Source organism: Oryzias latipes, chromosome 3 (genome assembly GCF_002234675.1).
Source record: "Oryzias latipes chromosome 3, ASM223467v1".
NCBI classification, from domain to species: domain Eukaryota; kingdom Metazoa; phylum Chordata; class Actinopteri; order Beloniformes; family Adrianichthyidae; genus Oryzias; species Oryzias latipes.
In genome coordinates, this window is record NC_019861.2 from 35,376,700 (window position 1) to 35,394,136 (window position 17,437).

At 42.1% G+C, this 17,437-nt stretch overlaps 1 protein-coding gene across 6 annotated transcripts in view; it reads right to left on the reverse strand.

The window, feature by feature from the left end:
* dpy19l3 (dpy-19 like C-mannosyltransferase 3) overlaps positions 1-17,437 on the reverse strand; it is a 62,638-nt gene that overhangs the window by 14,118 nt on the left and 31,083 nt on the right. For all 6 annotated transcript variants that reach the window (XR_002872999.1, XM_023953718.1, XM_023953719.1 and 3 more), the window contains 2 exons: positions 6,895-7,027; positions 727-885 (listed from right to left, as the gene is read on the reverse strand). Coding sequence is in view for 5 of the 6 variants with exons in the window: in XM_023953718.1 (XP_023809486.1) it covers positions 727-885; positions 6,895-7,027 (292 nt within the window). In the remaining variant the exon portion in view is untranslated. The remainder of the gene's footprint in view (positions 1-726; positions 886-6,894; positions 7,028-17,437) is intronic.

The window sequence follows — 17,437 nt, forward strand, 5'->3', positions numbered from 1 at the left end:
ATTTTCTGAGAAAACTCATTTACATTTTCACTTTTCAGAGCTAAGCAATTATTAAATGTGAGAAGGTCATTTGGGATAATTAATCACAAAACATGTCATCAACTGTCTTTTTGCTTCATCTTCTAAATAGCTGTTTGTTCACTGGTGTCATTCAAAGTCTGGGCTGTCAGAAACGTTTGAACGGCTCCACGCCGTCACGTGGCGTTCAGCTGATTTCATACTTTCTAATCAATGACTGCCACAAATTAATAACCTGCAAGCGGCAAGAGGCTGGAGCAAAGAGTGAGCTTCAAATGACAGCAGAAAAAGACAAAATCAGACGTGAAGGAAGGCGAACAAAAGCGGGAGGTGAAAAAAAGACGGCGACGGGGAGACGCGCTCCCAGCAGCGCTTCAATAAAGCTGTCCAGGTTTCCCATGTTCAACGTGCTGAGACGCCTTTATTGCATCACAAAGGAAGACGCTTCGCCGTTTCATGTGTCATTCAGCGCCTTGTGCCAGACTCCAGCTCGCCGAGGTGACGGCGGCGGGGAGGAGGGGGGGGGGGGTCGCAGAAACGGCGAGGAAGAGTGAGAGACGGAGACGAGCAGATAAGAAGTGAGACTATTGATCCCTCTGCGGGGGCTGAGGGCTTTTACTGCGACACGGCGCTTGATGGAGGAGTCACACACACACACACACACACACAGGGTGTCACCGTGAGTCACTGTGAAGGAACGCCACCCACATGTCCGTTGGCCAGGTCGAGCAGGTCCCGCAGTCTGCAGCCTCGCCTGTGCCTCCGCTCGTAGCAGATGCTGTTCTCCAGCACCACGTAGTCGGCCCCCGCCGCCCTCAGGATCCCGTACACTTCCTCTGGAGACCGACGAGCGTACACCTGGTATACCTGCGCTCGCACACACACACACACGCACGCAGCAAGAAAAAACAGACGGTGAAGGATCTAAAAATACCAACATACTCTGTGTTTTCAGATGGATTGCTGACAGGAAAATGTTGTCCAAGAAGCTAAAACTACATCCGAAACGCGTCGGGAGCCAATTACAGGTTAAAGAAAATGATGAAGACGTCTGTTTCAGTCAAGATTCAGGCCGACTTCTAATTTCAGACCAAACCGGAGATTTTAATCTCTTCTCTGAACATTTTAGTTTGCAGAAAAGTACCTCAGTGTGCAAGATAACACAAAAACAACAGAAACGAATGTGCACAAGAAGAAAATGTTCGTTCAGTTTTCGTTATGTAGATTTGGTATTAGGAGAGAGACATGACTTCAATATCATTTATTCAACCAAGGGTGTATAAATCCAGTAACAGCTCTTTATGCATCATAATCATTTGCAGACACTTTTGATTCTTGATAAATGAAAAAGAATTCATAAGCTTCTAGAAGCAAATTTGTGATGGAGATTCTTTTGGTTTACAGCATCTTCACCTCTGTAGCTTTTTAAATCATTTTCAAGTTTTGTTTTTAATTGATTTTTTATTTTTATTTCAAACCATGTCTGGTCATCAATTCCAGGGCAGAGAATAAAACTGAAGGTAAAAGTCATAACTTTATTCATCAGGAATGCTCAAAATTATCAGCACAGGATCAGAATTAGCAGATATCTGCATCAGAATGGGAATATAGGATCTGACAACATAACTGACAAGCAGCAGTGACGGGGGGGGGGGGGGGGGGGGGTCAAAAGTAGAAATGTATTGTAAAATCTAAGATATCTAAAAACTAAGATCACATTTTGATCGTGTTAAAGTAAGGCAGAATATAAAGGAGGTGTAAGGCTGCTGTTCTTTAACGCAGCGGGATCCGTAAATCCAGAAAAACTCTGATTAACGCCGTAAACAACGACCTGAAATAAACAAAAAATACAAAGAGACCAGAATGTGAAGAATTGAAAAACTGGGCCAAACTAGGTCACACCAAAGAAAAGAAACAAGCGGATCGTTTGATGATGACCAGGAGGCCTCCTTGACGTTAGAACACACGATGAAGAGGCAGAGCACCTGAACAGCAGCTTTCATGGGAGAGCTGTCAAAGGACACAAGAAACCCAACTGTGGACCTGCACCCGGCTGGAAAAAACTGAATCTGGAACAGGTGAGAAGCCTGGAGTGAAGAAATCCCTGATGGTGAACCTAGAAGACCACCGATCATGGCCCTCAACCTGGGGAGACGCACAAGATCTGACCCCAGAGGGGGGAAATTATCAAAAAACAAACAAACACGGAAAGCAAAAGTCCCAGAAACACGTGGAAGAACCCAGAGAATCACCGTCAGAGCTCTAGGACCAAAGTTACCATGACGACCATCAGAAACACACTACGCCTCCATGGACTCAAACGAGCAGGGAGATACTGGGTCCCATTTTATAGATGTTTGGTATGACTCAGCCATGGATTTGAACTCACAACATTCCAGTCTCAGGGAGGACACTCCTCCACAAGGCTGTTGAGATAAACGTTAGTTAATGACCTAACCCTCGTTTTTTCCACTATAGTTTGCATTTAGTTCTCATTTTTGTCTCTCATACTTACAGTTCACCTATGACAAAAATTAAAGACGAGCTCTCTCATCTTTTCAGTGGGAGAACTTGAACAATTGTTGGCTGACTCAATATTTTTGATCTTTTTTTTGTAACAGATGTTCCCGTGTTTTCTTTACTCTCTGCTGCAATGACTCATTCATCTTCTCTGCTCTCCAACAGATGCTCCAGGAGTTCTGAGTTTGTCCGTTACAGCGACACATCTTTGCCTTCTGGTCCCTGACTGGAATGCATTTCTTTTTCTGTTAACCAACTTCGCGTTTGTCTGCTTTCTCAGACACTAGACCGGTCTGCTCGTCTCCTTACAAACGTTCCTGCGTTTTGGGTGGGTTTTTTTTTTCTGGTTCTGTTGGAGGTTTCTTCCGGTTCTTCCATTTAACGGGAGTTTTTCTCACCACTGTCACTTTTTGCTAATTCAATCCTTCCCATTAGATTACAGTGGAGATTATCTGGCTGTGTTTAGCCCTGTGATGGACTGGAAACCTGTCCAGGGTTTAGCCTGCCTTAGATGGGATAGGCTCCAGCAACCCTGTGACCCCAAAAGGGATCAAGTTTGGAAAAGTGGATAGATGGACTGAATAATAATAAAAAAAAATCATAATTAATGAAGCTTCGATGTTTCTTTGAGACCTTCTCAGCTGTGAACTGTTGCTTTGAATTGAATTGAATGGGAACTTTAAATGGGCTGATCTGCTTAAAAAAACCTTTTCTTCAGTCTCCATCTGGGAGCATGTGTGAAAAGCTCAGTAAAAAAAAAAAAGAATGCAGCTCAAACGGTGCTTCTACAGCCCAGCCTCAATAAAACCCATCAAATATTATTACTGCTGTGCCTGTGAACTTATCGGTGCTCCAGGCTTTTTTGTTTGGTTCTCCTGTGGTCCCACACTTCCAACACGTCTTTAAACGTCCTTGTTTCTCGCAGTGTTGCTCCTGCGTTGACATCCCGTCTGGATAAAATGTTCCAAAGCGTTGCAGGATCCAAACAGTAAAAAAAAAAAAAAAGACACCTTAATAATATAAAAACTCAGTGTGAGCAGAGCCACAGCGCCGAAACTTCCCGGAACGCCTCATGAATCCTTCATGAGGAAGAAGAAAGCGTTTGCGCGGGAAGGAACGCCTGCTGAGTTTCATACAACAAGCAGAAGAACAGGTGAAAGGAGTGGATGTTGCTCCTTAAATGAATAAAGAACATATTTACATCTGGAAACAAAACTCACATTTCATTGACGTACGGATTAAGACATGAAGAAAAGAAGAGTGAGCCTTAGCAATACACCAATGTTTAGAACGAGCTCCTCCAAAAGGCTTCGTTCCTGCTCAAACACACACTTGGAGCCCATCGTCATGGATCATTGATGAGCGCCACGCCAGGCTCTGGCCTCGCCGCGGCCCAGCATGCATTACTACCCGCTGGGAAGCAAACCACAGGCTCAGCGGCCCAAGAGGAGACCCCACATTACTTTCTGCTTGTTGTAATGAAGACACACACAGAATGTTGAAGCTGAGCGGCAGAAATGCTGATTTGTAAAACTATTTTTTCCTTTCCCTATATGTTCTGAAAACAGTAAGAGGTCAAAGAGAAAAAAAAAAAAAACAACTGTAGAATCTAAACATTGCAACCTCAAACTTTTGCAGAAACATTCACAGACATAATGTACCTTCTGACGGACTATTTGGGATAGGCTCCAGCAACCACACGACTCTAAAAGGGATTCAGCGGGTTCAGAAAATGGACGGATAGATAAATAAATGGATGGATGGAAATAATTTATCAAAGCAAGTTTGTCTCTCAGATTAACTAACGGGTTTGCAATTTTTGAAATCTGTGTTACAGCTTTGAGAGTTTCATACTCTTAAAATCTACTAAATTCTACTCTAAAGGCCTGTTCACACCGGGACGAATTTCGCCGGCGATTTTCGCCGACGTTTAACGCCTCGTGACTAAACAAAGGGCACCAATGAGAGTGTGCACACCGACGCGTAAAAACGCCACGCGTCAAAAAAAAAACGCCTCGGGTTCGTTTTTTTTTTTCGACGCGTCGCGTCGAAATCTACTCGACCAATGAGAATGGCGCTTTTGCTCACGTGTCTGGAGCTTCTGAAGTTACAGTAAAACACAACTTGGGGGCGCTCAAACACAAAACTGCCTTGCTGAGCACACATACCAGCGAAGAAGATAGACGCCAAGTAGCGTCTACACAGCCGCGAAGCAATAATGACGGACATTCTAAAACATCCCCGAACCAAGTACCAGTTGGAGCTACTGGTGCTTGAAATATTCATGTTTTCTTTGTTTGATTCTGACAAGCGTGTAAATACTTGCTCTCTTCTTCTGAGTGAAAAGCGACTTTAAGAAGCGTAAAGTTGCGCAGCGCCACCTTGTGTACAGGAGTATTTCTGTTTTACATTAAGCGCCATCTAATGTCAGGGAATGAAATTGCATGTTCACTCCACTCATCGTCAGCGAAAATCGCCTGGGTGTGAACACAAAAAACGTGGCGAAAAACGCTGGCGAATAACGCCTGGCGAATATTCGTCCCGGTGTGTACGGGCCTTATAAAGTTGATAAAAGACACAGTGACCAATCAGGAATGATTCACTGAAGTAACATGACTAGTTTTAGGACAATCTAGCATGTAAATATGGCATATTTTTCATTTAGTTCAATTTTATTTATATAGCCCAACGGTACAAGAATAGTCGTCTCAATGGGCTTCATACCGGTAATTGTGTAATAAACATAAAGTCATAGAATTCAATAGCTGATTGCTAACCTAAACTAAACTAAACTGGCATCCCTGCCTTAGACCCTCCTTCTCGGTAAGGAAAAACTCCTAAAAAAAACGGATTCCGGAAAAAAAAGAAGAAACCTCAGTGGCCTCCACATGAAGGAGGGATCCTCCCCCAGGACGGACAGGCGATGTATCAGAACTCTTAGAGAAGAATTAACTTATCTAACTCTACAACTATGTATAAATAGTCCAGCAGATGAGCTTCATCCAGATGAAGTTGGGGGACGGCTGGGGGCGCGAGACGAGCCGGAGACAGGATCCAGAGCCAAGTAAGCAAGAACTCCTCTGGAAGGTTTCTTTTGCGTTTTACTGCTGATAAATGTGTTTAACACAGTAACTGTTGATGTTTCAGAGAGTAAGTCAATCTGCTCTGAAGGACAAGTCTCTTGGAAATGAACGATTACAAAGAGAATCAATAAAAGACATCCATTTTGTTTCCTTTGTGCAAATTGTTTTGATGCAAACTCCATTAAACATTTGTAAAGTCTACACAAAGAATTAGACGGACCTCCGACCTAAAGGCTCATCGCTGAAGGTGAAAACCAAACATGGCTGCAGTCTGAACTCCTCAAACCATTAGTCAAACACCTTGTGAGGGTCTGGTCACATATTTTCTCTCTATGGGTTCGCTGAGTGGTCTACCACCTTGATCTTTAGTGCGGGTCACCTGCATGTCCTGTACTGACCCGCATACAGGCCGTGTCCACTCCTGAGGACATTTGGAACCAAGATTAACCTGTTAACTGCTAAAGGCTATTCTGCACAAATTATGTCTAAAACAGGGAGATTATCATTTCTTGTTACATAAAAAGTTGGGTGATAAAAAGGTTTTTGATTTTGTTCTTGTCGAGATTCATTTTCAGTCCAACAATATTTATGTCTCTTTATGCAAACACGCGTGATTGGACGAGGAGTTTCCAACTCTCACACGGCGTTTGCTGCTGAGGCGTTTGGCAGAGCACCTGAGGCTGAGGTTCAAGAGTCTCCTTTTGTGTTTTGCCGTTTATTTCTGACAGCAGTGAGAAGCAGAGAGACGCATGGCTGGAAGTCAAGAGAGGAAAGTGAAATTCCTGCTAAGTGTTGGGAGATCTCTGGTTTAGGTGGGAGACTGAACGCTGGACAGCAGCCAGAAACCGAGAGGCCCAAATGAGCCGCATGAGTTTCTGGCTTCACTTTGAATTCTCCTGGTCACACATCACAAATCAGACCAGCTTTTTGTCCCAGTAAACACAACAAGATGTTTTTGTTCCATTCCACAAATACCATCTGGTGCTTAACTTTATTCAATGATGCAATTATGTTCAGGAGGTTATTTTTAATGCTGCTGCCTTGTGAGGAACACTGTGGACTTGAGGAGAAAACGTCATTTGTTTTTGATGTCCAGAGAATCAAACCTCTCCGTTTCCTGATGGTGCTTCTCCAATGACAATGCATGTGGTCGCATGGCTTCTGTCTCCACACCCAGTAATGGAGGCGGCAGCTCCACCCCCCCCCCTTGATGACTTCCATTGATTGTTTTCGTGCAACGGTTTGCCTGAAGTGGACGGACGGGCGGCGGTACCTGTCTGGTTCGGTCCCGGAGGTCCTTGTCTTCATAATGTGGGTGGTTGGTGAGAACCCTGCCTGTGCACAGCTTGATGCCGGCCAGAAGCTGCATGCTGCCTGCAAACACCGCCTGCTTGGGGGTCTTTGTGCTGTGGAAAAACCCAAGAAAGAAAGGCCCGTCAATAACCTCCACAACCCCCCCCCCTCGATTATGTGATGCACAACTGGGCTCAAGATTAATTACAGTTTGCTAAGAAGCTTCTAACTGAAAACGGAGGAATAAAAGAAAGTTAGAGAGGCAGGCTGCCAGAGAAGGAAGAAAAAGATGAAAAAGTTTGGGGGCTATTCAGCGGCGCGTGTAGTCATTAGGAAAGTTTGATTGGTCTCCTGTTCCATTTACTTTTTTTTTTTTTTGACTTTTTGAGAATTTCCAGCTCAAATATTTTTGCTTTATGAGCTGCTGCTATAATTGGAACAAACTGCTGCCATTAAATAAAAAAAAACAAAGAAACAAGGCTTCAAGGACATCAGCTGTTCACTAAAGAAAAAGCCTCGACGGATCAAATTAAATGAAAGATCGCACAGATGTGGAGCACAGACCAGCAGTTTTCAAGTAAAGGAAGACAAACAACTGTACTTGAAAGGCTTTTCACTCCTAAAGACATTAGAATTTTACAACATTTTTCCATGTATTGTCTGCAGCTTCTCTGGGATTGAGTTATGGGGACATTGGTCTCCGGTAACTTCCTTCTTCCCCTCTTAAAGGACAGAGGAAGCACTTTGTGGCAGAAGATCCGCATCGTCATCTCTGGCCAGATTAGAATAAGTCACAACTGCCCTTACGAGTGGAGACGGACAAAAATGGTCAAACCTGCACCATGCACGCAGGAGGTCCCACGGGCGCGCTTGCGAGTGACAGGTCGTAGTGAACACTTGCGCAACACGAAGGGGTAAGTAAGGATGAATTAGGTCAGATTTTTTTTTTTAATTCACCGAACTGTCCAAATAATTCCGTTTGGGCCGTTTGGTGCACGCTCCTGTTAGAAATGAGGAATTTAGAAAATCGGGGTGTAGTTAGTGCAGACATCGCAAAAGCATTCACGCATCACGTGCACACCCATGAGGACGCAATAAGTGCAACTTAAAGTCCCACTCTAACTTTATATATTTTTTTTTTGTAAAAGTTCCCTGTGGTCTTTGAATTGTGATTATGCAGTTTTTAGCCCTAATCAAAAATAATGTGCTGTTTTTTTAAGACCTATTTTGCACAGCTGCAGCAGCTTATGTGAAATTCACCTCTGTTGGCGCAGAAGTTAGCCTCGGCTCATTTTCCCATCAACTCTTTGTTCACACTCTTCTTCTAGCTTCTCGCGCCACACAAGCCCAAGCTACCATTAGCGTAGCAAAAAAACAGCTGGAAATGTTGCATCTATCCAGCCGTACAGTTTAGATCCAGATTCCAGCTCAGACACACAAAGGATGGATCTGTGGATCATGGATCTGTTTGTCTGCAAGTGCATGCATCTGAATTGGAGCTAGCATCTAGCATCTTGAATGTTCTGGATGCCATTGCCCCTATGAAGGTTAAATTGAGAAAACATAGACAGATAGCTCCCTGGAGGAACGATGATCTAGTCAGGGCACAGAAACAACGGTGCCGCAGAGCTGAGCGAAAGTGGCGCAAGTCAAAACTCCAGGTTCATTATGAAATGTATCAGGGGGAGTTGTACGCTTACAACCAGATCTTATGCAGAACAAGGGAAAGGTACTTCTCTGAAATCATTGGAAGTTGCAGCAGCAATTCTCGTGTCCTGTTCACAACAGTAAACAGATTAACTAACCCTCCAACCCAGCTACCAATGGAACTGGTTTGCACACCTAAATGTAATGAGTTTGCTGTATTCTTTAATGACAAGGTTCAGGGCATTAAAAAAGCCATCAACTCCACAACACATATAACTATCGAACGGCCACCTACTCACTCTAAGCTGACTCACTTTATACCTGTCACTGACCAAACTGTCCAAGAGACCATCACCCGTCTGAGCTCGTCTACATGCTGCCTTGATGTGTTACCCACTAGATTTCTAAAGTCTGTCCTGAACAGTGTGTTGCCATCAATTACTCAAATAGTTAACATGTCTCTTCAATCTGGAATATTTCCAGAGGCCTTAAAAACTGCAGTCATTAAACCCCTCCTGAAAAAGAGCGGTCTTGATCCCACTGTACTGAATAATTACAGACCTATCTCTAATCTGCCATTTTTAGGAAAAGTCCTTGAAAAAGTTGTCTACCAACAGCTCACTGATTTTCTCTTATTAAACAATTCATTTGATGTTTTCCAGTCAGGTTTTAGACCCCATCATAGCACAGAAACTGCTCTTATCAAGGTAACCAACGACATCCGCCTGAACACTGATGATGGAAAAGTCTCTGTCTTAATCCTGCTAGACCTGAGTGCTGCCTTTGATACTGTTGATCATGGGATCCTTTTGCACAGACTCCAAGACTGGGTTGGCATCTCTGGATCTGCCCTAAGTTGGCTCAAGTCTTATCTGGAAGACAGGAAATATTTTGCTGAAATTGGGAGTTGTGTCTCAGACTACATGGCCTTGACTTGTGGTGTGCCCCAGGGATTGATCCTGGGACCCCTTCTGTTCAACCTCTACATGCTGCCACTAGGGCAGTTAATACGCAGTAATAACATATCTTATCACAACTATGCAGATGATACTCAGATCTATGTGTCACTGACAACAGGTGAATATGGGCCGGTGGATTCACTCAGGCACTGTCTCCAACAGATCAGTGCGTGGATGCAGAACAACTTTCTCCAGCTAAACTCAAACAAGACCGAAGTTATTATTTTTGGCCCACAGAAACAAAGAGAAAGTGTCAGCAGCTACCTTCATTCTCTGTCTCTAAAACCCTCAAATCAAGTCAGAAATCTAGGGGTAATCATGGACTCTGACCTGAACTTTAACAGCCACATCAAGTCAGTAACATCAGCGGCATTTTACCATCTGAAAAACATTGCCAAAATCAAAAACATAGTGTCAAAGCCAGACCTGGAGATACTTATTCATGCATTTGTCTCCAGTAGGTTAGACTACTGTAACGGCCTGCTCACCGGCCTCTCCAAACGAGCTGTAAAACAGCTTCAGTACATCCAGAATGCTGCTGCTCGAGTCCTGACCAGAACCAGGAAGTATGATCACATTAGTCCTGTGCTCAGGTCTTTGCACTGGCTCCCTGTACCTCAAAGAATAGACTTCAAAGCAGCTCTGCTAGTGTACAAGTCTCTCCATGGCCACGCACCAAAGTACATCTCTGACATGTTAGTGCCATATGAACCATCTCGTACTCTGAGGACCTCAGGGACCGGCCTCCTGTTGATTCCCAGAGTCAGAACTAAACAAGGGGAATCAGCGTTTCAATATTCTGCAGCTAAAATCTGGAACAGCCTCCCTGAAGTCATAAGACAGGCTTCTTCTGTGTTCATGCTCAAATCTAGACTTAAAACAATTCTGTTTAGCCGTGTATATGACTGAAAGGTCCTATCTGCACTTTTTCTTTCCTTTCCTTCCTTTATTTTTAAATAAATTTTCAATTTTTTTCTTTTCTTTTAAAATAAATTTTACGTTGATTATTTCTATTAAGTATTGTGATTTTAATGCATTTTTCTATTTTGCGAAGCACCTTGAATTACTTTGTGTACGAATTGTGCAATACAAATAAACTTGCCTTGCCTTGCCTTGCCTTGGAGCAGAGAATGGAAACGTTGGCAGCCCATGGCAGTTGCTGCGTTTTTCAAACGGCGGTTTTTTATCTGCTTTGGATCTGTCCCAATTTTGAAAAAAGAAATATTCCAAAATGTACTTTTGACCTTCAATTCTTTTTGGTCGGTTCTAGATCATGACAAGAACATGTTAACACCATTTTCATTCTTTAAGAACAACCACAGTGTGGCGTAGGGGTACCCTACTACGTCATCACCAGTATGTCATAAGTGTGTGTAACTTTAATCAGCCTATCAAATATTTACACATGGACAAAAACTGTAGGTTTCATTTTCATGCCGCACCTTGAGGTGTCGGTACGAGCCTCAATGGAACTGCACCCTTAAGATGCAGCTGCTGCTGATCCTCCACGGGGCCCAGATACCCCCAAAAACCTGCACCACCTGTACAGGTCAATCCCTGTACAGGTGGTGCAGGTGACTAAGGCTTTATGCAGGCACTTGTCATCTTTGGGCCTAATTCCCGCAATGATCTGGCAGCAGGACTACCGAGCCTCTGCAGAGGATGCAAAATGCGAGCAGCAGCACGACAGCAGAAGGGTTGATGGACAAACGAGAAGCAGCATGTTTCCCCGGAACGAGCAGAGTAACTGGATTCAATTATCCCGGCAGATGGAAACACAAAACAATCAAGCAGAGAGACCGGTGTAGAATCAGCCGGGAAAATGAGATGATTTAGTATTTTAACCTTTTTCTGAAACAAGCATACCCGCCCCTGCAGTCAAAATGTCAGTACGGGTTTTACGACTGAGACCAGTTTATGGCTTTTTAATAATCCCACCTCTCTGAACGATGATGAAAGGAGTCAGATGTCACATGAGCAACACCAGCAGTGAAATCCCACCGCTCCTCTAAAAAACTCGACATAGCTGGCAGGAGTGAAAGGCTTGACACCTGTCTTGGTGTTTTGGTACCAGAAAAATACAAGATCTCTATGTCAAGGACTACGAAAAGCTGAGTAAACTGCCAAGATGAGCAGCAAGGAGACATATTCAGAAACAGAGATGCTTTTTGCTTCATCTGAGTCAGAATAATAATCATTCTCTTTGTTATTTATAACTTTAAAAAACTTTAACAATAAAGCTAATAGATCAGTAGGCAACAGATAGGTTTTCTTTTATAAATTCTAATTTTATTTTAACTCCAAACAATTAGGAGATACAAACACCACTTAATTTATTGTAACCATCAAATGCATTTTTTATTATTATGTTTACAAATTGATAATTTCCTAAATCAAAATCAATCTGAAAACCTAGAAAAATTTATTTCTAGGATGATAAGATTTGGGGAAAACATCATCATGAACATATAAAACTGTTGACAAACATGTGCCATGGAATATAACTCAATAGCAGACAGCATCTTTGTTTAGTAATTTATTCTATTTCTTTGACCTTTTCCTGCTGATGATACTAACCTCAGAGGAGCAGCTTAACCTCCACACTGTCATCATTGTTTCTATTGAAACTGTGGGACGTCTAACTCAGCAGCCAGAAAACAGGCTGCAAAAACAGCCTTTCACAGGGATGGCTTCTGTTTTCTACTAAAATAAACAATTACAGAAAGAAGCTGCATTCTCATTTAGTTTGATCAAAGTTTTTCAAAACTTTAAGGATATTTATTTGAAATAAAGTTTAAAGAAATTCGTTTTCGACTTATAAAACACAGAAATATTTCATGGAATTTGAACCTAACTGGCGGTCAGTAAGCAGCTGAGAAGTGAAACCATATCTCTGTCAGCTGAGGTGGATAAGTTTACAGTTTAAAGTTGACTGTGACCTAAATGGTGTCCTTTGACATCAACGCCACATTTAACAAACTACGTGCAGTAATACAGATGTGTCATCTGATGAGGACAAAAGAAACTGTTTCCTGTTGCCAGTTTTCTCTGGAACAGAAGACAGAAAGCCCCTCTTGTTCAACGAACTAATGTGAGGCCAAACCCTTATGGTAATAAATGGAAGAAGAAAATGTAGCCAGAAAAATGTCATAATATGGGCAGTGTTCCACATATCTCTCCAAGTACAAGTATACTAAGTAATCATTTTCAAAATGTCAACTTTGATTTGCTTTAATTATGTATAATCTAAAGGAAATCAACAATCTGTTCAAATAGAAACTGTGATGAAGATAAAAAAAAACAAATATCCTTACCAATAACAGAAAGCAGGATCCGTTCTCTAGTCCTTTACTCTGTTTGTCCATCATTCAGACTTGGTTTTGAAGGAGAAGGTCGTCTCATCTCCCTAAACCCTCCTATGGGCCACAACAGCCACCATGACCAACAAACTGAAGCCACCGGGTCAATGTTTGAGATGTTTTTTGCGCTCCTGAATCATAGTTTGGAACTTACAACTTTACATTCACACACACCACGCATTTGCCTCGGTAGAACAGCCAGCTGTTAATGTCATATTGTTTTGACCAAGTGGGCGGGTAGAGAAGCGATGCTTTTAATCATTGGACGGCACTGAGCAAAGCCAAAGCATAGAAAACTGCCCTCCCCCTGGTAACTGCCATAAAAAGTGTTGGGGAGGAACACAACAGTGAGTCCTAACGATTCCTAAATGCCTTATTAGCAAGAATAGACAAGTGCTGCACGATGATATGACCAGAGAAGGGTAAAAATTGCTTACCCTGTGGAGTTTAAGTAAAGATTAGAAAAACTATTTTGAGGAAGATTTAGGGGCCAACAGTTGGTTAGTAACAAGTCGCTCCTCCTGCAGCTAATTTTTCTAGACAAATCTTTTAGAGCTTGGATGGAAGAAACTAAAACATGAGTGTATTCGTGTCTGTTTTCTTTAAGCAGCATAACCAGGGTTATGGCGCACCCAACCGTCGCCTAACACCAGCCCCAGCCTTCGGTAAAATTAGGATTAGGTGGGTCTTCAAAATAGATGGACATCTAGTTCAGATTAAAGTTTGTACAGGTTTTTTTATGGCGTTAAGGAATACCGTACACTCTCAAAGTAGACACAGAGCCTAAATACAGTATTTATACAATGGTACCTTGCTATAATGCTGATCACCTTTCGTGGTCTCACAGATATTGTCGTGCAATTTAGCACACTTTGTGATTGTGATCTGCATCCTGATTGGCTGTAGACCGTTATCAATCAATCCTAATCTGTACCATGTCACCCGTACAGAATCCCATCAAATCTGCAAAAATCATCAATCACGATCAGATCCTTGTTTACATTCTATAATCCTAGACTTCACTGTGAAAGTACTAAGGAGTTTTACAGCCCCAGGCTTTTGCTGTTTCCCAAAGAAGACATGGTAAGATAACAGCTGTGTTTTTGAATTCTAAGAAGGTTGCCCACTCCTTTTATAAGAATTGGATACATTCTTTTAGCAGAGATGTATTAAACCTCCAGGTTGTACCTGAGGGTGTGGATATTGCCCTAGAAATATTTACAGAAACTGGTGCTTGATCACTGATAACAATTGGATTAATGTTGGAACTTTTAATATCTTTTAAACGAGATTGAGTGACTAATAAATAGTCTAAACGACAATGTGAGTGGTGAACTGGAGAAAAAAAGGTGAATCCTTTAGTGATGACGTATAAGTTATTGCGGGTTTTGCTTGCTCTTCAAATAGTTCCTCAAAGTCAACATTTTCCGTTTCATTATTCTGATCCAGTGAGAATGTCAGGAAGAGGGCGGGGCCACGCCTGGCGGGCTGATGAAAGGTCCAACGTCTCAGGATCTTAGCTCGTGGGTTCAAGCTGTTCTTTCATGTCTTGGTCAAACTTTGGTGCATCAATCTATGGAGGATGGGGTGGGGTCACTTTTTTTTTGCCCCGCTGAGCCTTTGATAGAGCTGAACAATATCTCACACAACATTCTAGCTTTCCCTTTCAAACATTCTGTTCAGAGTTGAAAAGAAAGTTTCTCGTTGACACCTTCATTTAGCTCTTAACTTAAAAAAACAAACAAACGTGAAATGCTGAGAAAATCTGACATTTTGACATGTCACTGTGGTCGGTGACAGGTTCACTGCAATTCCAGCTTTGTTGCTCCGGTTTCCACAGGGCAGCAGGATTTCTGTCTTCTGTGCCTGCATGGCACAAGCAGAGTAAACAATGCAAGCTGTCATGTTGGGATTGAGTGGGCAAAAAGCCCCGAGGTGTCACACCGTTGCTTTACAATAAAGAAAAGATTCAAGCACTCGACTTACACAGGAAAAAACAGAAAGTGAAATGTAAGAAACCTGTTTGAACCGTTAATCTGTTTAAACTGAAAGTAAAATCACATTTAAATCATTTCTATTCAGGGATTGAAATCAGATTGAATCTTATTGTTTTAATAAGGTTATTTGGGGGCAATTTTATATAAATTTGAATAAAAACAGCATTTAGTTTTCTTCTAGGGATTTTAAAAAGAAACAAAAATATTTTTTAGCTCTTAATAAGAAAAGTTGCTGTTAATTAGACATAACAAAATAGCTGGTAATCACAACAGGTTGCCTCCTTAATATTGATATATTTAGATCATTTCTTTAAGATCCACTCAAACCCACCACTCTACGATAAAAAAACGTTGTTTGGATGGAAAATAAAAAAATAAAAAAAGTCAGGAGATAAAAAATAACTTTAAGTTTGTCAAATGTGACCTGATCTAGTCACGAAAAATGTTAAACAATATATCCACGGCCACTTTCACACACAGTGGTGGAAGGCTTATGGTTGGGGCTTACAATCACTAAAATAATTATAAAAAGTTTGTAAAAGTGAAAGTCTACACTTATGTGGACCCAGCTCCCAGAAAGCCCCTCTACCTTTAAAGCTGGACCTATATTTTCCCTTTTAAATAGTTATTCTAGTTGCTTTGGTTACCCTGATCCATGTTTCAGTCATGCTGCTTCAGAGATGCTCAGTGCCCCTCTATTAGGTTCTGGTTTTGCCCCTTGTGTGTTTGTGTGTCTGTGTGTATTTCCTGCTGTCTTCAACTTCAACCATCATCCCTGGTTCCTTAAAAGATGTTCTCTTTCTTCCTAAAGGGGTCATTCCTTTTTCCTTTATGATCAGTATATAACATAAATAACATGATTCCTGTGGCAGCTTCTTTTTCTAAATTGGTACTAAAAAAAAAGGAAATATATTTGTTTATATGTTCTTGTTTTGCTAATAAAATACCAACAGCAGTCTGTTTGCATTTAACCCGGTTAACTGCACCATCTTTTCCATTTACAGCCATGAAAACGAAATGCTACATTTTCTTCAACACAGAAGCGTCTAAGTTTTCATTTATCCGATGACCTTTGACTAGGTTCTTGTCAGTGTCGGGCTTCACTTCTGTTTCCTCCAGCTAATCCTCATTTCGCTGGAGCTCGCGGTGCTCCTCTCCTTTGCTTTCTTGTTGACTGGATGTACAAACACGCCTGCGTTTCACTCAAAAAAAACGCTGACATGTTCTCGCTCTGAGTGGATTTCCATGCTGAGTAGTCAGATGAACCTCCTGAATCTGCAGCAAAACTGCTGTCAAAGCTCTCATTAATAATTTCCACTGCAGACTTCATAATTCTCCAAAGCATACTGTGTGTTTTGACCCAAGGGGATGGGATGGATTGGGTAACGGTTGGAGTGGGAGTGCTACAGATATAAAAGCAATCTTTCAAAATAAAATAAAGACGATTAGATTAGAACACTGAGATGGGATTCATAGCAGAATTATATTAACAGAAGACTTCTGCATTTGCAGTAATCTGTGTGATGAGTGTTCCTGTCACTCTCTCACAGGAAAGGCTGGTATGAGGGTCGTATTTCTGAGCCATGAAACTGACACCCAACTCCAACAGCGTCCCCCAATCGTAACCTTCCAAGAGTTGGATTTAAAAATGACATAAATCCCAATCTTACATTTGCAAAGCAAAAAGTGCTGTGAGCCTTCAGTGTCCTGAGGAGCGCAGGGCGGAGACGCCGCTGAACCCGGGCCGTCTGGGAATTGGCCACTTTCATGAAACGCGCACGAGCCGTGCACGCTCCTTCCCGTGCAGCACCCGTCAATAAACCCACAGCCTTGAGCGCTCCCCACCGACATGGTGTCAGGCAGCATAGCGGCGAAGAATGAGTCGATTTTAGCCTAGCTAACACAGGAACACAAATGTAAAGAGAGGAGAAGATGAATTAGTTCAGGAAAAAGAGCAAATGAGGACGTGATTTCAGGATGTGAAGAGTCACACATCTAACTCAGAGGAAGGAAGTAGTTTAAAAAACAACCATTGATTTATTGCTTGTCCATTAAAGGCAGAAGACACAGCCGACGTCTTTGTCTTTGTTGGAAATTGTATTAATACTCTCATCAATCTGTTTTAACCCATATGGACCCAGACTCTTAAAAATAAAATTGTGTGTATTTTACCACAAACCAAGTGGACCACCGAACCCATTTCTGATATTTTCTGTTACACTGATGAAAATACGACAAATTTACTGCGTTCTAATGATTCATTTCCATTACAAGCTGTGTGTGTTCTTGAGTGCGTGAGACGGCTGCCCGCCGGAGGATTTTGTGTTTTTTTTTTATTACTGTTCTCCTTCACTCCGTAACACCAAACATGAACCCGCACTGTTAGAGTGCGATAAATATCACTACATGTTTTGCTTGGGAACTATTTTGTGCAGCGTAACGTCACGTGTCTGTATAAATAAAGGCGGAGCCTCCTGCCCCGTGTTCTTCATGGGTGTCAGGCTTCATGGCTACCGGAAAGGTGACAAAGTGTCTGCAGTCTGTTTATTACTGAACAATAT